This window comes from Monodelphis domestica, chromosome 6 (assembly GCF_027887165.1).
Source record: "Monodelphis domestica isolate mMonDom1 chromosome 6, mMonDom1.pri, whole genome shotgun sequence".
NCBI classification, from domain to species: Eukaryota; Metazoa; Chordata; class Mammalia; order Didelphimorphia; family Didelphidae; genus Monodelphis; species Monodelphis domestica.
The window spans coordinates 187834316-187857577 of NC_077232.1; the positions used below are offsets into that span (position 1 = coordinate 187834316).

Consider the following 23262-nt stretch of genomic DNA (forward strand, 5'->3'; position numbering starts at 1 on the left):
CTTTTTCTATATGCTGTGTTTAGGGCTGATAGAGTTAACCCACAGCTATTGATTTAGCCCTATTGACAGTGCTCAGATGTAAAAATGAAGTTTGATGATTGTTGATTTCATAGTATGACTCTAAAGTAACGAGGTGGATTTTTTAAAAAGTTAATAGAATTGGATATTTGTCTTCATCAGAATAGACACCCTACACCTTAGGGTCTATATACCATTTTTTTTTAAACCCTTACCTTCCATCTTGGAATCAATACTGTGTATTGGTTCCAAAGCAGAAGACTGATAAGGGCTAGGCAGTGGGGGTCAAGTGACTTGCCCAAGGTCACACAGCTAGGAAGTGGCTGAGGCCAGATTTTAACCTAGGACCTCCCATCTCTAGGCCTGGCTCTCAATCCACTAAACCACCAAGCTACCTCCTCTATATACATTTTTACTATTATTGTAATGCTATAGTCTTGCAAACTCCTCTTTTAGAACTGCCTTCAAAACTTGTTCATGAGACAGATGGGATTATCAGTTATCAGTTTTTCTACTTTATAATCTCAATCTCTCTCAGACTCTCTGTCTCTTTCACTCTCTCTCTCCATCCTAACTTAAAACAGTATTTTCCAGCTTGATCATACATAACCTTATTTCACTACACTTGGTAAAGTCAGAGTTGAAAATTAGCTGTTATTGAGAATATTCAAAGAAATGTATAGCAGATTCAGAAGGCACTGTCAATAGTAATTGACTTTCAATATGTTTTTTAAATTAATTAATTTATAATATTTTTCCATGGTTACATGATTTGCATTCTTTCCCTCCCCCCTCCCATAGCCAGTGAGTAATTTAACTGGGTTTTACATGTATCATTCTCAATGTGTTTTGAAGCATGGTGCCATCTCTGGATTAAGTGTGCAGCCAAATGATAATTTTGAAGGGGACGTTTGTCCGTTCTTATATGTTTTGTTAGAAATGAGTCAGATTTCTTTATAGTTATGATTTGTAATTTCTTCAAAGAACCTCATGTCTATCCCTTATCAATTGACAACATTCTAATGAAAAGCTAGGGGAAATTTTTAGAATTATCAATTTAGATGATTAAAAGGATAGAAACTAAGTTCCTAGGGGAAGCATTAAAAAGAATTGGGATTTTTTTTTTATCTTACTGACAGAGGCTAAGAGAATACTTGATTTATTGTTGGCAATCTCTCAAAAACATATATTTGATTTTTTTTTTGTCATTTGAGATACAAAGGGCATTTATAGTTAAAAACAGGAGAGAGGTTAGTTGAACATAAGAATAAACTTTTGGGCATGGTGCTAAAAAACTGGAGTAGCTAAATGGGAAGTTGTTCAGTCGGCTCCCTGGAGAGCGGACAATAATTTGTCCTGAAGATTTATCCTCTTGAAAGTAAGAAGCAGGTCCAGGTGACTTTTCCAAGAACCTTGGCTCGTGATTTTTAATTTCCTTGTTCATATTGTTTGAGATCCTTTCGTCCTTTATATAGAGAATCTCTACCTTTGGGATTTCTGAGATAATGGCAATTTAGGACCAGTGGAGTTCCCAGTTTACCTGTAAATTAATCCTATCTCTGAGCTAAAATGCTATATTATTTAGAAAGTATTTTAGCAGAAAAGGGAAGCTTTTAGTTTAATTAGAGGAACAAGTGTTTATACTAATGAATCAGGAATCTCTCATGCATTACTGTATCCCCCATTCTGTCTTGCTTATAATTAGAACTGAATGAATATTTGTTAAATGAGTAAATAAAATATTCAGGTTCAGAATTAAACTTAATTTGATCTTTGTTTTCTCTCATTTTGGTTTCTGATTCACTGGCAAGATGAAGAAATGTAAAGCTGAGTATTTTTGTTTTAATTACTACAACTTTAAAAATGGTTTAAATTCTTATTTTTTAGTTAGTTGATGAAATGTCATTGTCATTTGTCCCCTTTAGTTCATGTTTTTTATTTAAATATTTACTGTCACATGTTTAAGAAAGTAAATCTTCGTTAGTTTTTAGCATGTTTAATGAAATTTATAGATAGCTAAGTCCAGCTACAGCTGTAAATTTACCCATTTGTAAGGCAAAGGTACAATTCTGCAGTTGAGTTATTAACTCATTCTTCATGTCTGTAGCCATATATTTAAGCCTGGGTCATGTAGCCTCTGTAAAACTCCATATGCTTATGAGACAAAAAGGAAAATGGCAAATGATGTCTTAGCATTAATATGAAAATAATTTTGACCTTGCAGTGTACCTGAAAGGGTAGGAGAGAGCCCCAGGGATCCAGGGACCCCACTTTTGAGAACCAGGGGTAGGGAGGGGGGAGGGGTTCACAAAACTAACCACTATAGTATTCACACCTGTGTTCTCCTCACCTCTGCCAAGAAGTAGAGAGAGATTTCTCCTCAAATTTCTCCTTTGGGGCCAGGCATGACCATTATGATTTCAAAGCATTCCTTTTGACTTATTTAGTTGTTGTTACATTATTTTCTTGGTTTTAGTTAGTTCACTTTGTGTTTGTTCATACAAGTATTTCTGTATTTATCACATTCATCTTTCTGTTAGATTTATCAACCTCTAAAAAAGAAATGTACCAAAGTCATCTATAATCCTTGTTTTACTGTCCTTTCTAGTGAATGCTGCCATTTCTTATCTGTGATACCTTTAAGCATAGTGGAATTTCCTTCTTTGACATCTTAACTATCTCTTTTTGTTATAAAATTGTGGGGTCATGGTTGTAACTCTTGCATTTTTGGATTTGCCTGAAACATAAATTCATTTTATTTGATAAACCATTTTAACTCTATGTATCTTGGGTTTTTTAGTGTGTTTTTTGTATGCAGCAAATTGCTGGGTTCTATTTTGTAATCTATCCTTTTTATGAGTGAGTTTAGTTCCTCTGTGATATATTTTTAATATTGAAAAAATGTGGGAGATAACAGTTTATTGAAACAAAGGTAGAAACGACATCTTGTGAATAAGTGGAAGAATTATTAACTTGGTTTTATAGCCTACCTGTTAGGTGACATTCCTTTTGTTTCTGAATTAAATGTTTAATGTTTTTTCCCCCAAGTTGAATTGAACAAATTGTCAAGTACCTACTGAAAATTAGATTCTGTGCTATTAGAATGATAACTTAGCTTTTAGTGTTTTACAATTTAGCAGTGTTTTCTTCTCAGAATCCTGTGGAATAGCTGATATTTAGTATTATTGTCCACATCTCAAAGAAGAGGAAACTGGCTCAGAGTAATTACATGAGTTGTCCATTGTCACACAAGCAGTAAATGTCAGAACTTGGCAAGTGAATTTGGGTCTCCTGGTTCCAAGCCCAGGGCTCTTCCTAGTACAGTGTGCTATCTTTGAATATATGTAAAAATCACTATAATTCCATAGGGGGAAAGGAGTTGTGCAATTATTCTTAGTTATCTGAAAAATCAATAGTTATTGAGTGCTTACTTTATTCCTGGAACTGTACTATGAAAGTGGAAAAGAATTATAAGATGTATCTATCTATAATGAATTTGAGAGGGCAAGACTAACATGAAATCATGAACAGCAATCTCTGTAGTAAAATGCTTAATTGTGTGGGAAAGGTAATTAGTAAATAATTATAATATAATGCTTGAGCATCACAATATAAATTAGAGGAAGGAAAGAAATCCATATTGCTGCAGGATCCATTATTTTCTGTGGAGGGTTTTTATTCTTTAGTCTGTTACAAACATAATTCTTAAAGCATCTATTTAAGCATGATTTTTTCTCCTTTTAATCCTGCTTCATCATGCCAAGAAAATTCCCTTCTCCAAAAACCTTTCTTGGTTTTTTATGAGTTTCATTCTCTCTCACTTCAGATTATTGGCCAGTTTAAAAGCCTGGAAAGAAGAGAAGAAAAAAATGATTTGTTACTTTACCTTCTAGCTCAGCATTCATGATTGCTGCCTTTAAAAGTGAAACCAGCAATGGTTTTTATCAGTGAAGGGTTAGTACACCCCAACCTGAATAAAAGTCACTGTTTCCTGTTTTAGTTCTTTGACTTAGTCTTGCAGCAAAGGTGATAAAGTATAGCAACAAGCGCTGCGGAAAAGCAGTTTTACAAATACCATTCTTCAACATTGGAAAATTGGAAAGCCAATTTCATTTCCCACACCAGAACTGATTTCCTTATACCTAGGAATATATCAACTATTAAGTAAATAGGATGTCTAAACCAATGTTTGCCACATCATCTAGAATGGTGGCCAGCATATGAAAAGAGAGATAAATACTTAAACTCAATTCTTAATAGTTGACATATTCAAATTCAATACTTATAGACATTTATGTCCAGAGTTCTAAGGATATAGCCTAATTAAGATTTTGGTGGCATTTGGTTACATCATATTAATGATGGTATTGTGAATCCATTCTTTTAGTTAGATTTATTAAGCATCTATTCTGTCCCCTCTTCCTAACTTTCCTATTACTTGTCCAAGGCACCACCAAGATATCATCCTCCTCCCAGTTACCCAGGCTTCCACCCAAGGTGTCTTACTCCTCCCTGTCTTACTCCACATATCTAATTTGTTTGTCAAGTGCTGTCTTTTCTACATTCCTAACATCTCTCACATATACCCCCTTCTCTTCTCTGACATTCAGGCTCTTGTCAACTCACTATTACAGTAGCCTGCTGGTTGACCACCCTACATCAAGTCTCTTCTCACTCTAGTTTATCCTTTATTCAGCTATCAGACTGATCTTCTTAAAGTACAAGTCTCATCATGTCCTCTCCCTCAAGCCCTTCACATTCAGTCAATAGTAGTGGCTCCCTCTTATTTTTGGGATCAAATATAAAATAATCTTTTAGAGCCCTTCAGGACTAGTCCTTTCCTACCTTTCCAGTCTTCTTAACCTTTACTTCCTTTCACTAATCTACTGATAGTAGCTTCCTTGTTGTTCCTTGCAGAAGACACTATTTCTTAATTTTCACTGGCTATTAATATCTTTGGAATTCTTTCTCTCCTTATCTGCCTCTTGCCTTCCTTCAAGTCTGATCATGTCATCCCCCTGATATAAAAACTTTCAGTGGCTCCCCAACCTCCTTTAAGAAAAAAATGCTAACTCCAGCTTCTATGTGCCTTTTCTAGTTTTAACTCTCACTACTTCCCTTCACACAGTCTACATCTTAGTCAAACAAAACTACTAGCTGTTCCCTATATTCAGCATCTTCCAAGTTTGTGCATTTGCAGAATTTTTCCCAAGACTGCACATCTTCATCTCTACTACTTCTAATCCTTGTCTTTAAGACTTAGCTCAGCTGCCACCTCCTCCCTCAAGCCTTCCCAAATCCTGCTGGTTGTTAGTGTACTTTTCTTTCTTGTATTCTATTTCTGTGTATACTTTCTCCTGTATAATGGAAACTACTTGAAGGACTATTTAGGTTTTTGTCCTTGTATCCCCAGCACCCAGCTTGGCGCTTTGCACTTAGTAGGTATTTAATAAATATTTGTTCAATTGAATAAAAACATACAATATATCCCATTTTTTTGAGAGACTTGAATTTATAAGAAGTCCTTGCTTGTCCCAAAATAATTTTAGATTCTGCATTGGAAAGTAGATTAACTGAATAGAAACACAGGAATCACCATATGAAAAAATAGAAATAACATTTTTAGATGTCAGTTCAATACTCTAAGTGTTAAAATCCGTCAAACAAAACTCTGCTTTAAATACCTGACTGTGTATGCAAAACCTGGTTTGTTTTGTTTTCACACACATGGGACTTGAGAATGTGGAAGTTTAGTTGCAACTAGCCCTATCAATGCTCTTTATACCTGGAAAAAATCTTTGATGAGAGACTTGTGTTTAGACTGTATTCCACAGAAACTTATCAGACTGTATGTATATTGGTGCTTCAAAAGAAATAGGTTTGGCTCTCTTGTGGTGGCAAAGAATTGAAAACTAAAGGGATGTCCTTCAATTGGGGAATGACTGAACAGATTATGGTATATGGTGGTGATGGAATACCATTGTGCTGTAAGGAATGATGATTTCAGAAAGAACTAGAAAGACCTACATGAACTGATGCAGAGTGAAATAAATAGAATCAGGAAAACATTGTATACAGTAACAGCAATATTATGGAATGATCAAATGTGATAGACTTTGTTGCTTATAGTAATACAATAATCCAAGATAATTCTGAGAGATTTATGACAAAGAATGCTATCTACCTCCAAAGAAAGAACTATTAGAGTAAGAATGCAGATGGAAGCATATGATTTAATCACTTGTTTATTTGGGCATATGTTTTAGGGCTTGAGTTTTATAAGATTATTCACTTAAAAAAGTGAATAATATGGAAACATGTTTTGTGTGATAATACATGTATAACCCAGATTGAATTGCATGCCAGCTCTGGGCAGGGGGAGGGAAGAAGAGAGGGAGACAATTTGGATTATATAACTTTGGAAAATTCATGTGGAAATTTGTTATTAAATTTTTAAAAATTTAAACAAAAAATAAATAGCTTTGTAGGTACTAAATTATAGTCATGGTAAAGCTATGCCGTATAGGTTTTAGTAGGTGTCCATCTTTTGCATGACCACAGATTCTATTCCTTAATCTATCCAGTCAGCCTGTAAATTTCCTCTCAGAAAAATAAGGGAGTTTGACTATATGGTTTCTATTGTAGTTCTTGTAGTTCTAATATAATTTGTATGGAATGCATATTGGTTTATTAAAAGAATAGACTAGAAGAGCACACATTATCAGTACTATTAAAAAAAGCAAGTTGAAGTGCACACTGTACTATTAGCACTATATTATATACTATATTATATATTTATTTTAGCAAATGCTCAAGTATTTTTCTGACCTTTGAGAATCCCTGCATATAATATAATGTTACCTTAAAAGGGAAGGAGATAGCTTCTGTTTTAGAAAGTTTTCTCTTGGTGATGTGTTTCCAGATATACTTCCAGACTAGATTGTGTTAAAGGGAAAGTATAGATTTTGTGACCAAGGAGGACAATAGAAAAAGGTAGGAGCAGACTGTCCTACCTGATCCTTGATGTTCACATGTAAGAATTAGAATTTAAAAACCTTACTTAGGATATGTATGCCCAGAAAAGGAGGTGAGTTTGTCACATGGGGAATACAGAGATCCAGCAAATAGACCACCTGGGTGACAGTTGTGTTTGTTTGCCCAAGGCAAATCTCCCTATCGAAGATTTTTGGGAACATGTGGACAGCAATCATCTCAACTAGTCTTGAAAGATTTGGAGGCACTGAGATATGGATTGATGAAAAGAAAACCCATACCAGGGAAAACATGGGACTTGCAGAGAGTTTCTCTGTTTCAATGGAGACAGTTAATTGGCACTGTTACTTAATACCCTAAGCTATGGAAAGGACTTGAGAATTCATTTTAACTGTCATTTTCAAGTTGTTCATCTTTATCAGTTTTTCTTGTAGGTAATGACAGGAATTCTTACACCCCACTCTGTTCTCATATGAAGCAGTGCCTAGCACCTAATAATAACTCTGTGGCTTTGGGTTTACTTTCATGAACTTCAGCTGTCAAGAATCAATAATTTAATTATTGTGGGCCTTCTCTCCAGTTACATTCAAGCATTTATTAAACATCTTTTTATGGACCAAGGACTCTGTCAAGTAAAGATAAGGACAAAACAGTCCCTGTCTTCAAACCCTTACATTCCACCAGGGAAAACAAAACATAAATAAGTAAAAATAAAATCCATACATAGTCATTCAAGTGAGGGAGCATTAACAACCAAAGGAAATCAGTTAAGAGGTAGCATTTGAGCTGAACCTGGAAAGTGGGACAGAGAAGAGAGAGCACTGGAGGAATGAGGTCAGCTTATACAAAGGCATGGACATGAAAGATGGAATTCCTTTTAGGTACAAAGAATAGTAAATCAGCCAGTCTGTCTAGGTCCTGGGTGCTCATAGGAGGAAAGGGGTGGGAAGTCCAGCTGGAAAAACAAAGAGGAGCCAGACTGTAGACAGTTGTAAATACCTCATGGAAGATTTTGGTGTGTATCATAACTTCTTTGCAATTCTTTTTCATCAATTTTGATCAGCCTTTCACAGAAGATCCACTTAATGCATTAGAGGCTTGCCTTCTGGTTCTTTTTGTATTGTGGAGTAACAATATGGAAAGGAAGATAACTAGTATTAAGGTTAACATAAATATTGAAAATAAGAAATTCTTTGGAAATCAAAGTTCAAAACAACCATGGAATGTGCAAAGGGTAGTAATATGTGATAAGTCCGGAAAGATAGACTTGCACCAGATTCTGAAGAACTTTAAATACTGAACAGGAATCTGGGTTTATTTCTTGAAACAGTGAGAAGCAGAGGAATCACAATGTCAATCTTGTGCTTTAGAAAAAATCACGTTGGAAACTATGTGGAGGAATGATTTTGTAAGAAGAATGTTTTGGAGTTTGAAACTAGATTTGGTAACTGAGTGGATATGTGAGGTGAGAGAAGCTGAGGAATTGATAACTGAGTTTGTGGACCAGAGTGACTAGAAGAATGACGGTGCTCTAGATGGTGGTTTGGGGAGAGAGAGTTGATGAGTTTTTTGGATACATTGTATTAGAGATGAAGAATTAGAACCTCTAGGGCCTTCGGTGAATTTCTTTAAACATTGTTTATTCTTTGGGCAACAGTAAATTAGTTATGTCTTTGTTAATTGTGAAGATCAATTTAATAGACTAGGTACAGATATTTTCCAGTACATGAACTCAACTTAAAAATGTCTCTTCAAAGGATTGATTGTTGTTCAGCCATTTTTCAGTCATGTTTGACTCTTTGGGATCCCATTTGGGGTTTTCTTGACAAAGATACTAAAATAGTTTGCTGTTGCCTTTTCCAACTCATTTTATAGGTGAGAACTGTGGTAAAGGGAGTAAAGGGACTTGCCTAGGATCACCCAGCTAGTGTCTGAAGCCAAATTTGAACTCATGAAGATGAATCTTCCCGATTCCAAACCCCCACCCCAGTCCCTCAGATTGGCAGCTGTTCTCTTTTTTGCTACTATAGGAGGTCCAGCCCTTTTCTTTGTCCTAGTTGCTAAAGACACATGGCCAACCTTGTAAAGCCCCCTATGACCCCTGCTGCTGCTCTTTTCCTTTTCCTTTAGGCTTGATTCCTAGGAGACCTAGAAGGGAGAAAGAAGTGGAAACTCTAGCCTATGTGCCTTCAAGGGATGGTGAGGCAAGCTGAGGATGGAGGAAGGAAAGGAAAACCCTACCCTGCTCCTATTGCTTGGATCCTCTCCTTACAATTCCCTTACCCCAATTTATGTATTATCTGTTCCTTAATTCTCCCCTTACCTTACCAATCCCAACTTCAAGTTTATTTTCCCTCAGTCCCCATCCTACTTTCTTACCTCTGCCCTGGCTTTTCACTTCTCTCAGACCTCTAATCCCAACATTCCTATTTTCTTTTTTTAAACCCTTGTTTTGGTTCTAAGGCAGAGGAGCACTAAGAGCCAGGCAGTTGGGAAAAAGTGACTTGCCCAAGATAACACAACTAGGAAATGTCTACCAATATCCCATTTCTAATTCCAGCAATGGAAGCTACTGTTTGTTGGTGTCTTGGGGATGGGGAGTCCATAATCCTAAGGCTGAGACTGCTGAATTAATACATAAATTTTGGTATCTAAAGTTGGAATCTTTGTAATGGTGATATTTAAAGCATGTAGAGTGTTGTAATAAATTTTTCATTGTTCAATTTTCTCAACTCTAATAAAAATACATTAGATATTTTTACCAAATTCTGTACTTTGATGTACAGAATTTGGTAAAATATTCATTTTTTATTCTTAAAGGAAAAAATATATTCTGTTGATGAAATGACATGAAAAATAATTTTATTTGCCAGTATTCAACTAATGAAGCACAAATTGTGCTCTGAATTATTTCACAACTCATAATCATAAGTTAATATAAAAATAGTAGTTAATTAAGAAATGATACTTTCTGATGTATGGAGAATGATTGGTTTAGGAAAAATATTTAAGTTTACATATAGTCTTGGTGATCTAACAGAGTTCTTCTGGGTCCTAAATAATTAATGAATACTCAAAACATTTCACTTTTAGGAATGTCCGACCCCATCAATGATTCCACAATTCTTGGTGTTTCTAATCCAGCTACAGAAGAACAGGATTCTGAGGTGATTGGGTGATATTTTGCATTACAGAAGAAAAACAACTGATTGACTACATGGGTCGAGGGGGTATTATTGGGGATAGAGACTCCAAATGATCATCCTAGTGCAAACATCAACAATATGGAAGTAGGTTTTGACCAAAGACACATGTAAAACCCAGAGGAATTGCACGTCAGTTATGGAAAGGGATGGGAGAAGTGGAGGGAAAGAATGATTCTTGTAACCAAGAATCTAAATTGTTCTAAATTGACTAATCCAAATAAAATTTTCCAGAACCAAATAAATGTACTCTTTCTAGTTCATCAAAACAGAAAAAAAAAAGAAACTATATTATATTCCAATCAAATCAGTGCTTTCTGAGCAGCACCTCTTGCATAAGACTACTAGTGTCTAGGTTAGATTTGAGCCAGACTCTACCATGAAGTCATTTCACTTCCCTGGGACTCTTTCCCCTTATTTAAAACAAAGGTTGAACTTGACTGAAGTATTTAGAATTTGAAGAGACATTAGAAACTGTTGCCCAATTCCCTCATTTTAGAGATAAGGAGATTGAGGCCCAGTTTACATAGCTAGCGTCTAAGGCTCTTTCCAGCTCTGACCTGTCATGTGAGACGCAGGGCTAAATGATTGTAATATACCAAGTGGAATTCAAGTTACCTGGCTTTTGGAATCACCTGACAGTGTTTTGGAGCCACATAGTTAAATATGGTCCCACAATGTAAAGTTGGCAAAACTCACCAGGCCTTTTGGATAAAATAATTATAAGATTTTCTGGTCACGTGTTATCCAATGAATCAGGATCCAGGTCATTTTCACTTGAGTCATTAGATAGTATGTTCAGACTAACAGGACTTAGAGTGTGTGCAAGCCTTAGGATCCTGTGTCTTTATCTCTACTCTCTTTTGCTGCTGTCAAGTCAGCTCTCCAGACAAGAACAACAGAGGCCAGGATGGAGAGAAGCTCAGCTCCTTGGCTCTTTCCTCCTTGCACTCCTTGTATTCTCATCTTCTTAAGGATCTGCCAAAAATTCTTCTGATTTTCTGCCTCTTTTGCTTCCATTGTCTTTAGAAATGTTTTTTTTTTTTTAATATTCTGCTCTCTTGTTCCATGGTGTCTTTGTGATTTCTCTGATGACTCTTCCTTGGCTGCCATTCCCCTGTATAAGTTGTCTCTCTACTTAGAATCCAAGTCCCTATGTGTGCCATCATCGGCACAGTTTCATGTATAACCCCCATTTTCTGTTCTACTACATGTGTGTACTCATTTGACATTTAAGTTCAGGTTGTTTTTTTTTTTAAACGAGAAAAAAAGAATGTAAGCTTCTCAAGAGTAATACCAATCTCTTACTTTTATATATTTATTCCCTGAAGGAGAGGCCATGTGGCCTAGCGTACAGAGAGCTGGCCTTGGACTTAGGAAAGCCTGGGCTAAAAAATTCTCCAAGATTCAGTAAATTTCAGAGAAACATGAAGGGTGTTTCCTTATCCAGGAATTCCTTATTGCAGTGAAATCTAGCTCTAGTTCTGAATTAGCATAATTTTTGGCATGTGGCAAGCACTTAATAGTTTTCATTTCTTTTCAGCTGTACTTTTCAATGTGCCCACTTCAAGAAGTGACCAGAGTAGGTCTGATGAGTATGTTAAAAAAAAGGTTCAAAGCAAGGCAAAATAAAGAAGTAGCTTGAGCATTGTGGGGAGAGAAGTAGATTCAGTGGTAAACCATAAATGCAACATGAAGTTACTTCTTTCATCAACAGATGAATTGATATTGTTTATCTGTCATGTGTGAAGAACCATCATGGCAGGTGTTAAGGCAGAGGATTTCCTAGTACTATGGAGATAGTAAAACCTAGCTTATAATGATTTATGCAGGTTAAACACTACATATTAGAAGAAGCAACAAAATCCAGAAGAGTAATCATTGTTTCTCTGCATGTTTCTGTAATATGATCACAGAAATTTAGTCTACCCTGTATTCAGCCATATCACCATACACAAGTCACTGGCAATTTGTGTCCTTCTTTCATGGAAGGAACCCTGAAAGAATATGGAGAGACTTGAATGCAAGCCCTGTTTTCCCCTTCTGACTGTCATCCTGGGCAAGTCCCTTCATCTTTTTCTACCTTATTTCCTTATCTGACAAAAATGGATACTTGCAGCAACTACGTTCCATAGTGGTACTGCTGGTAAAAATTTTCTAACACTTAAAGGTCTAGATAAATTTAAGCTATTTTAAAAAAAAAATTTTTTTTTAAACCCTTACCTTCCATCTTGGAGTCAATACTGTGTATTGATTCCAAGGCAGAAGAGTGGTAAGGGCTAGGCAATGGGGGTCAAGTGACTTGCCCAGGGTCACACACAGCTGGGAAGTGTCTGAGGCCACATTTGAACCTAGGACCTCCAGTCTCTAGGCCTGGTTCTCAATCCATTGAGCTACCCAGATGCCCCCTAAGCTATTCTTTATGTAAAGAATAATCATTGTATAGATATAAAATACTGTTTCATGCAGTCAACCTATAAATATTGAGGTGAGTACTCCTTGTAAGACATCATGCGGGAAAAACATGTATCAGTTGTCAAAACTTTCAGTTGAGACAAGAAATGATACAAACGTGATAACTATAATATAAGATGGGAAATCCAAGTGTTAAATAGAATTGAAGATGGCACATGCTCAGAAGAAGAAGAATACTTCTGGCTGGGATGGGCAGGAAAAGTCTTCACAGTTGGAGGGATTTGATATGGACTTCAAAGAATGGATGGTATTTGGATGGATAAATGGCATAGAGACAACCATTCCAGAGGGTATGTGATCTTGGTTTTTATTTATAGCAAAGAACAGGTTCCAGAATCATGACATAATCTGGTGGCAAAACTACTATTTTAGCAGAATATGAAGTCTACTGTAAGATTTCCTTAATCAAACTCATTGTTATGCCAGGAAATGAGCTTGACAAAGTGGTCATTAAGGGCAGTGCTAGGGCCAGCCTCAAAGGAAGAAGAGTGGGCATTGCTGTGAAAGTCACAGGATACAACCTGGTTATCTTTGCAACCTAGGATGCCCTTTAAAGACCTTTCTATTGCTTGAGAGAGAGAGAGAGAGAGAGAGAGAGAGATCACCCTAACTAGAACTGATTATCATTTGGCTGCCTAAACCTTGTCACTGAGGTAGAGTAGCGGCTCACCAAAGATTAAGAGCCAAGATAAGCTCCAAAGATTAAGAGCCAAGATAAGCTCCAAAGATTAAGAGCCAAGATAAGCTGGCACCTGGATGGCTTAGAGTCCAGGTCTGGAAGCAAAGCAAGAGCTTCCACTGGCTTTCAAATGTCATGCCTTTCAAATGTTATGCCTTTCTGCCCTTCCATGCCGACATTCTGCTGACTCTTCCTGGTTACTTAGGGACACCCACATTGATGTCAGGGAACTCTAGGGCTATACTCTCAGCTAGGGATCAACCTCCCCTAGATAATTTCTTTCATACAGCATGAATTATGTTTTGGGCAGTACTATGCTCAAAAAGGCTCAACTAGTCATAGTATCTCTACTGTGAGTTCTATAATGTCAAAGTTGTCATATATGATGTTTACCTGGGGCCCATGCAGTTAATAAAGAGGTGTTACTGGAAACGTTAAAATAATTATCATATTCCTCATGGTTCATTCTCATTATAAACACAGGAACGACAGCAGAAAGGGCAGAGAATATAATACCTTTAGTTCCACCCTTCAGGTGAGTCCCTTGCCTTTTCCAACGTGGTTAAGACACCAGTAGAGCAGTCAGGTGGCACAATGGATAGAGACCCAAAGTCAGGAAAATTAATCTTCCTGAATTCAAATGTGTCCTCAGACACTTCATCAGGTTACAGCATTCCTTTGGTGAAGCAGAATGAAAAAAAGTTAGCAAAGTTCTAATTCTTTATTTGGTGCTTTAAGCCTTCTAAAATCTTAAACTACCTATCTGCCTTTCCTTTTTTAGCTCTTATTGTATCTCTTTATGTCCTAGCCAAATTGTTCCCTTACCTGAAATGGCCTTCCTCTCCATTAGTTTAGTTTAGGCCCTCATTATCTTTCCTGGATTGTTGTAATGGCTGCCTGATGGATTTCAGGATCTCAAGTACTCTAGTCCATCTTCCCTACTGTCAGAACAGTATTGTGTAAGCACAGATCTAATCATGACAGTCTCTTCAGTAAACTCCAGAAACACCCGTGTTATTTTCCCCCAACCCTTACCTTCTGTCTTAGAATTAATACTAAGTAAGGGCTAGGCAATTGTGATGAGTAATTTGCCCAGTCACACAGTTAGGAAGTATCTGAAGCCAGATTTTAACCCAGGGCCTCTCTTCTCCAAGCCTGGTTCTAGCTAGTGAGCCACTTAGTTGCCCCTGTGTTTGATTTTTAAAAGCCTGCATAGCCCAGTCTCACTTGACTACTCTTCCAACACATTCAAAGATCTAGCTAGAAAAGCCATTTCCCTGTTCCTCATCTACCCCCAGTCTCTGCTTTTGCACTGATCATCAGCCCCAAGGCCTGGTATGCCCTCCTTCTGTCCCTCTGTCTTCCTCAAGTATCCCTTCATTTCAGCTCAAACTTCTCCTCTAGGAAGCCTTCTGATTCTCCCAACTCTTAGTCTCCTCACTCTTTTGTGTTTTACTATTTTGCCTTTATTCTGTATATAATTAAATGTTATTCTGTCTCCCTCGGTAGAATAAAAATTCCTCAACAATAGGAATTTTTCCCCCCTTTCTGCTTATCTCTAGCATGTAGTCATTGATCGGTTAAACCTTTTGTGCTTGTCAAATTCATGTCCCATCCTTTCAACCTGAACTCAGAAGGTTAGGCACTGCACAAGTGAAAAATATCAATAAAAAAACCCTCTAATTTCTTAAAAACCTCTGTCATCTCCTTAAAGACTTCTCTGAGTTCTTGATCACTGCAGAAACAGTGATACAACAGACCTTTTCCTTTAGACCTCAGGCAGGTTTTTATTTTATGCCACTTATTCTGTGTTTCACTGATCTATATATGTGTCCTTTCCCCAGTTACACTATGAAAGCAAGTATCTAATCAAAACTTTGTGACTTCTGCATTGCCTAGAATAATACTCTGGTCACAGATGCTTAACAGGTATCTGTTGAATTAGTGTTTTTGTTTAGATTCGTAATCTCCCATTTCATAGTACTTCACATTGTCAAAATGCTCTATATGTATTCTAATTTGATTTTTGTAACAGCCCCATCAGGTGGGTTGCACAACTATATTACTAGACATTATTAAATTATACTAGCAGTAAGGAGCAAATGTCTGCTACAGAAGCTGAAACTTAGCATTGGTGAGATAACTAAAGTACTTGAACTTTGGACACTGTTGTTATTGCTATTATTAACTGAAATTTAGTGCTTTGAGGCTCACTAAGTTCTTTACCTTTATTACACATTGGAACCCCAGTACCACTCTGTGAGATCATAGCTGTTTTCCCTATTTTACATTTGAAGGACCAGAGGATCACAGAGATTCTGACCTGCCCTTGATCACCCAGGTAGTGGTAGATGCAGAATTTCAAATCAGATTTTTTAAATTTAAAAAATATGTATTTTTAATTTTTCATTAACTAATTCCTAATTGCATGTAAAAAAAAGTTTTTAAATTTGAGTTCCAAATTCTCTCCCTTTTTGTCCTTCCCCACTTCTTGAGAAGGCAAGCAATTTTATAGCAGTTACACATATGAAGTCATATAAAACATATTTCCATATTAGCTAACTTTCAAAAGAAAGTACAGACAAAATATAAACAAGAAAAAATAAAGTTTAAAAAGTGTGCTTCACTTCTTTTAGAATACATCAGTTCTGACATTTTTCATCATGGGTCTTGAGGAATTGTTTTGTAGCGTTTCTCATTTTTGTAGATCAGGAAGCTGAAACTCAGAAAGGTTACGGAGTTCTAGTTTGCCCAGGGTCAAAAATAGCAAGTGGCAGAGTTGGGACTCGAAATGAGGACATGGGAAAATAGAAGAAATGATAGAAATAGAAAATGAAATAAGGTATAGATTTAAATTGAATTGAAGAGGACATCTTGAAGATTCATGATATTGTATAAGGATTATGATTAGGCATTTCTGAGAACAGGGCAGTACTGTGGCCTGAAACTCCACTTCCCTCCAAACCTAAACAGTAACAGGTGTAGTAACACAGAGCTATTCCATGCACGGTAGCCATGGCCAATGCTCCCATGCATGCTCAGTGGGGAGCCCATTTTGCCTAGCTCTACCTTGCCCTTTGCCTATGACCTGGCTGAGACATTACTAAATGATACTAACTGTAGGTAGCAGACATGTTTGCTCCAGTGTCTAAAACTTAGCATTGGTGAGAAACAGTAATACTAAAAATGCAAACATTGTTCTAGAAATATATGTACAATAAGCTGTCGGATGATCAAATTATGACTAAATTTTTGAATAAGGTAATACATCAACCATTCAATTCAAGTATTTTTAAAATGCCTATTGAGGAAGCAAAGGATCGGAGAGATTCTGGCCTGCCCTTGATCACTATGTTAGTGGTAGATGCAAAATTTCACTAGGGGAGATAAATAAAAAACTAATATCTCTACTCCCAAATGTTCCTCTAAGTATTGATTATTTCATTGTATATTCTGAGCAAGTATAGATTATTTGATAGACAAAACAGTTGGTTTCCCTTTGTTTCTACAGATCAGTTAAAAAACATATTCTAGCTTGGCAGGTCGTTTTCGAGAAGGATAGACACTGTTGTGTCCTTTGTACTTCTAACCTTACTATAATTGTCTGTTCAGAGTCAGCTAAGGAGAGGATCCATTCCCTTTTTCTTGGCAGGCATAGTCAATAATCCATTGAATACCAGCTATCTTTTTATTGTCTCAAACTATAATTGAAACAGTTAATTTGGAGACTTTTGCAGCTCACCCTGTTTTCCCTTTGTTTTCACACTAATTATTTTGTCCTCTCATCTGTTTGCCTTCTATCTCATATGACAAATGCTTAAGCATTTAAACATCCTTTGTAAGAAAATGTAGTCAATAGAACAAAATATGTACTGAATATATGCTCATTAATTTGATGAAGTCAAGAATTATCTTCATTTAACTTTAATTCCCTTTGAGACAACTTGTGTTATTATGGATTACTCTGTCAAAACTTGTTTTGCCATGAGTAATGTCATACAGTTGTCACAGTAATAAACTTTTCCTCTGTTAAATTCTTGAATTATTGAAAAGATTTTTGTGCTTTTCAAGCATGCCTTTTAATAATGTACTCTTTATTTTTCCTTAGCATATATCAAAAACAGACGAGCCTTGCTTTAATATTTCAAGACACATTCTCATGATTTAAGAATATGTTTAATGATTACTAGAAAAATTCATTGAGCTTCATCATTTTTCATTACTTGTCATTGCTATCCTGATAAGGTGAAAGGGGGAGATATGGTTTCAAGCGGTCATGGAGTAAGGAGAGATGGATTCAAATCCTTTCTCCAAAATTTACTGTGATCATAGGCAAGTCATTTAATTTATCTTGAGCCTCAGTCCTCCTTTGTGAAATGAAGATAACAATACCTGTAGTAACTTAGGGGATTGTGAGAAGATTTTTAAAACTGAAATAATGTATATAAAGCTTACATTTGATATTTAATAAATGCTTGTTCAATGAATAAAGTGCTTTGGAAATCTTAATGTCACATAAATTTCAACTATCATTAATTTATAATAATAATATTACTGCTAACTAATCACAGTCATTGAAATGTCTTTAAAATGCTATAAGGTAATTTATTTTGGACATAGCACAAGGTACAATAGAATGGTTGAGTTAAGGTTGTGATCCAGAAGTCAGATCATAACCAAAAGGCAATTTTTAAAAATGGATTTTGATATCTTTTGTTTTCATATGCCCCCAAAGAATATTTTAAAATAAAAAGAGGGGAAAAAGGAAAAATTTTAGTAAAACTGATCAACATAATCAAAAAAAGTTTGACTTTTATGCAATGTGAAAGGCAGTTTAAAAGTTCAGTGTCTTGAGGAAATTTAGACTTTATGTTCCTTCTATTTACTTCACAGTATATTTGAATTCTACATATAATGATTCTCAAAGTAGCAGAAGACAGTAGTTTTAGATAAATTATCTCAAAATAAGATTTTTGGTAGTGTTAATATGTACAGGATAAGTTCAAGTTCCCAACATTTTTGTGAAGAGGAGTTATTTTTTATTTTCTCAAAACCTTACTGATTTACCTGCATGGGTGGTGGGAGTTGTGCTAACAGGTCCTTCAGTGGAATTTGGTAGGCTCAATATTATCTTGATTCTTCATTCACTCAGGGAATCCTTTTCCCCTTTCTTCATTTATTTATTTATTGAATTTATCTGTAAGTGCCCTAGCCCCTCCCATCCTCCCCGCATCACAAAAGGTGTTGTCTGGGAGATAGTCATATTCATTCAAATTAAGTCTTTCATGTTTCCACCTTTCAATTCACTCTCTGGAGGTAAAATTCACAATTTATTCTTCCAGTATTAGTTCTGTAGCTGTGTATGATGTTCTCTTGGTTCTACTCGTTTCGTTGTTCATTATCTTGTGTAGTTCTTTTTAAATTGGCCTGCCCATTATTTTTTATGGCACATTAGTATTCCATCATAATCACATACCACAATTTGTTTAGCCATTCCCTAACTGATGGGCATCCTCTCAATTTTCAGTTCTTACCCACCACAAAGAGAGCTACTATAAATATTTTGGAACATATGGATTCTTTTCCTTTTTCCCTGATTTCCTTGGGAAACAGACTAAGCTGCTGGGTCTAAAGAAATACAGTTTTATGACTTTCATAGCTCAACCAACAATGTGTACTAGTCTCCATTCTTCCCACATCCCCTCCAGCATTTGTCATTTTGCCCTTTTGACATTTTAGTCAAACTGATGGATGTGTGATATCTCAGAATTGTTTTCATTTGCATTTCTCTAATCAGTAGTAATTTAAAGCCTTTTTTTTTTTCATATGCCTGTATATGGCTTTGATTTCATCATCTGAGAATTGTCTATTCATATCTTTTGCCCATTTATCAATTGGGGGATGGCTCTTATTCTTATAAACTTGACAAAGTTCTATATATGTTTTAGGTATGAGACCTCTAGTCAAGAGGCTCTCAAAAAATTTTTTTCCCTCACTCAGAATCCTACCAAACTTCAGAGAGAAGAACTATGGTTGTGACCACCAATTGGGAGACTTAAATATAGTATTAGAAATTTAGTCAGTGTCATTTCTCCAAGTATGAAATATAGTGGAAAGAACCTCGAGCTGGGTATTGAGATATTGGTGTTAAGATATGACTATCATTTAGATGTGACTTAGTCCTAAGTTCCTAGACCTTGCCATTTTCCTTAATTGCAAAAGGGTCACCTAGTATACTTGTTAAGGTAAGAATGAGATTTATATCATGCCTTCTCCAGCATATTTTGAAGTTTATGGTGGGGGGGGGGGGAGCTTGAGTATTATTATCTTTGGGATTTTTTAGTTTAGGAAGATATTCAGTTTCTACATACTAAAGTTTTGCGTTGATCACATGATGATTCCCAAAGTGTTAGAATTTCCCAGGTGTCTGCATTGTTGTTTGTAAACCATTATTTATAAGCAAAACTGTTTTGTCCAATATCATGGAAATAAGTAATTGTGGAACCTCAGTATTTGAACTCTTTCTTAGGTGCTTCTGGTTTTTTTTGGTTTTTGTTTTTTTTCTTTTTGACTTAGAAGCTCTGGATTTGCATTTTGATGGTCCTGCAAGTTCTCATTTAAGGTTGCTTTCTGGAAGTGACCAGTATGTTCTTTCTATTTTTACTTTGTCCTCTGGTTCTATGAATTTTGGTATGGGCTTAGGCAGTTAATAAAGGTTTATTGATTGATAATTTTCATTTCTGATATCATGAGATCAAGTACTTAGACTTTTTTCTTACAATAATTTATTGATTTTTTTTTCCCCCTGGGCCATTCTAATTTTTAGGGCATTCAGTTACTCATATTCATTACAACGAATAAGGTTTTTCACCATCCATACTTTTAGACAAGTTAATCAAAAATAAAAATTTTAATGATGTAAATATGTACAAGGGTATGCACAAATTCCCAACATTTATTTTTTATTTTTTCCTTTTTAAATTTTAGAATATTTTTCCATGGTTACATGATTCATGATTCCCCCACCCCCAACTCTTTTCTCCCCCCTCCCAAAGCCGACAAACAGTTCCACTGGGTTATACATGTATCATTGTTCAAAACCTATTTCCATGTTGTTCATATTTGCAGTAGAGTGATCTTTTAACATCAAAACCCCAATCATATCCCTATCATACTACGTGATCAATCACAAATTTTTCTAATGCATTTCTGGTTCCACAGTTCTTTTTCTGGACATGGATAGTGTTCTTTCTCACGAGTCCCTCAGGATTGTCCTGGATCATTGCATTGCTGCTAGTAGAGAAGTTCATTACATTCGATTATACCACAGTGTATCAGTCTCTGTGTTCATTGTTCTCCTGGTTCTGTTCCTTTCACTCTGCCTCAATTCCTGGAGATTGTTCCAGTTCACATGAAATTCTTTCAGTTATTTATTCCTTTCAGCACAGTAATATTCCATCACCAAAATATACCACAATTTATTGAGCCATTTCCCAATCATTGGACACCCCCTCATTTTTCAATTAAATTCCCAACATTTTTGTGAAGAGGAGTTGTTTTTTTAATTTTCTTAAAGCCTCATTAAGTTACCTGCATGAGTTGTGTGAGTTGTGGGAATAGGCCCTTGAGTGGAATTTGTTAGGCAGAAACAATAGTATCTTGATTCCTCATTCACTCAGGGAATCCTTTTTTTCTTCTTTGTTTATTTATTTATTGACTTTATCCACAGGTGTGCCATCCCCTCCCCACCTAAAGTGCCGGTTTTCCTTGCCTTTCTTTTCTTCCTGGCTTTTCCATTCTTTATCTCTCATTTCATTTCCTCCAAGTACTCTTGTATAGTCTGTGAGTAAGATCTTTTTTTTTCTCTAGACCTTTCCTTGGACTTATGGTGTTGCTATCTTCTGTGATTGGAAGGAAGGTTATCCTCTTGGACACTCTCAAACCAAGGAATACCCTTGATGTTTAGAACTTCCCTAGGTGCCTTGGGGATTTTATTCCCAATTAAATAGTGTGAATAAGGCCTGCTGGGTCCTGAGTGTGGTGGGCCAGAATAGAGGTGTTTTTTTTAATTTTTATTATTTTTTTTAAAACCCTTACCTTCTGTCTTGGAGTCAATACTGTGTATTGGTTCCAAGGCAGAAGAGTGGTAAGGGCTAGGCAATGGGGGTTAAGTGACTTGCCCAGAGTCATACAACTTGGGAAGTGTCTGAGGCCAGATTTGAACCTAGGACCTCCCTTCTCTAGGCCTGACTCAATCCACTTGAGTTACCCAGCTGCCCCTGTTTTGTTTTGTTTTTAAGGGACTCTTGTATTGATACAGGGCTTGACTTTGTCTGGGGTCACTGGGGTTTTTTTTCCCCTTCAATTACATGTAGAAGCAATTTTTGACAGTTATCTGACCTTTTTTTATTCATATTCTCTCCCTCTTTCCTACCCTTCCTCCCTCCCTCCCCCAAGTAGTTTGATAAAGGTTATATCAGTGCTGTCATGCAATATGTATTTCTACATTGCTCATGCTGTTGACAGAAGATACATATTACATATACAATTTATAAAACTCATGAAGGAAGTAAAGTGAAAAATAACATGCTTCAATTTGGAATCAGATTCCCACACTTCCTTCTCTAGTTATGGATAGCATTTTTCACCATGAGTCCCTTGGGCTTATTTGGAACCTTGCATTGCTGATAATAGTTTAGTTGAGGACACTTTTTTTCCACAGAATCTCAGGAACTCTCCTAAATGCAGTCTCCATCCTTGCAACTAGGCTCAAGGGTTATTCCCTTACTGACCAGCATTAAATATTAAGTATCTTTCCTGTGTCAGAGCTTGTGCCAAGCAATGATAATACAAAAAGAGGCAAAAGACATTCCCTGCTCTCAAGGAGTTTACAATTTAAGATTGCAAAGCATTTTGTACTCATTTTTTCCCCTTCATCAACCTGAGAGATACAGTTCTATTATTATTTCCATTTTATAGTTGAGGAATATGATGTAGAGTAGTTAAATGATTTGCCAAGAGTCACACACCTAGTAAGTGTCTGAAATAAGACTAGCCACTGTGCCAACCAGATGTCAAATATCAATCTACAAACATCAAGTGCTCAACCTGTTCCAGACACTGTGCTGAGCACTAAGGATACAAAAGAGGCAAAAGAGACTTACTCCCTGCCCTCAAGGAGCTCACGATCTAATAGGGGAGAAAACAAGCAAGTATGTACAAACAAGCTATACACAGAATAAATTGGAAACAACTAAGAGAGGCAAGGCACTAGAATTAAGAAAGTTGGGAAAGGCTTCCTGTAGTTGATAGAATTTCAGTTGAGACCTAAAGAAAACCAGGGAAGCCAGCAAATGGAGAACTTCTCTGCCATGGCTTGAGTGGGCAAGGTTTCAGAGAGTATATTTTCCCAAGGCTTTTCTTGTGAAGTTTAGCTCTGGCAGCTGATTCTCTGCTGGTCCCTGAAGCTGCTATCTCTTAGCTTGGGGGTTAGGTTCAGGCTCTGCTTTAGGAAGTGCCATACTGGGTCCAAGGTTCCAATTTATCCTTGGATATCAACAAGACTTTAAGGATCCCTCTGTGGATTCCTTGGTTGGGTGGGAGAAAGTAGAGGTGATTCTTTCTATGGCTTAATACAGTGGTACATCTGTAAGCTGCCAAGGTACTTCATCTCCCATCATCTTGCCTTTGTATAAGCTGTCACCTATGCCTGAAACAACTTCCTCTTCATTGCTTCCTAATCTTAGATCCAGGTTTCTTCCAGGATTCAGCTTAAGTGTGATCTTTATATGAAGCTTTTTCTGATTCCCTCATCTGCCAAACCCTCTCCCTCCCCCATTACCATATAGCTACTCTGCAAATGCCTATCTGTGTACATGTTTGTCCATTCTGATA

The 23262-nt window shown here is 36.4% G+C and overlaps 2 protein-coding genes across 10 annotated transcripts in view; one reads left to right on the forward strand and one right to left on the reverse strand.

Annotated features, from left to right (window-relative positions):
• Window positions 1-18781, reverse strand: part of TIGD4 (tigger transposable element derived 4) — a 44499-nt gene extending 25718 nt beyond the window's left edge. Inside the window, exons 1-4 of one of the 3 annotated variants that reach the window (XR_008912915.1) lie at window positions 18436-18781; window positions 13885-14044; window positions 6880-8122; window positions 3563-3865 (exon numbers count right to left, since the gene is read on the reverse strand). The gene's annotated coding sequence lies outside the window, so the exon portion shown is untranslated. Of the gene's footprint in view, window positions 1-3562; window positions 3866-6879; window positions 8123-13884; window positions 14045-18435 lie in introns of those variants that run through there. The other 2 variants (XR_008912914.1, XM_056802772.1) reach the window with 2 other exon arrangements.
• ARFIP1 (ADP ribosylation factor interacting protein 1) overlaps window positions 1-23262 on the forward strand; it is a 174040-nt gene that overhangs the window by 4859 nt on the left and 145919 nt on the right. For 2 of the 7 annotated variants that reach the window (XM_016423169.2, XM_056802775.1), the window contains exon 2: window positions 10105-10178. The exons of 4 other annotated variants lie outside the window; for them this stretch is intronic. In XM_016423169.2, coding sequence (XP_016278655.1) covers window positions 10107-10178 — 72 coding nt within the window. In that variant the 5' untranslated portion in view covers window positions 10105-10106. Of the gene's footprint in view, window positions 1-10104; window positions 10179-18628; window positions 18685-23262 lie in introns of those variants that run through there. One more of the 7 variants, XM_003341410.4, reaches the window with a different exon arrangement.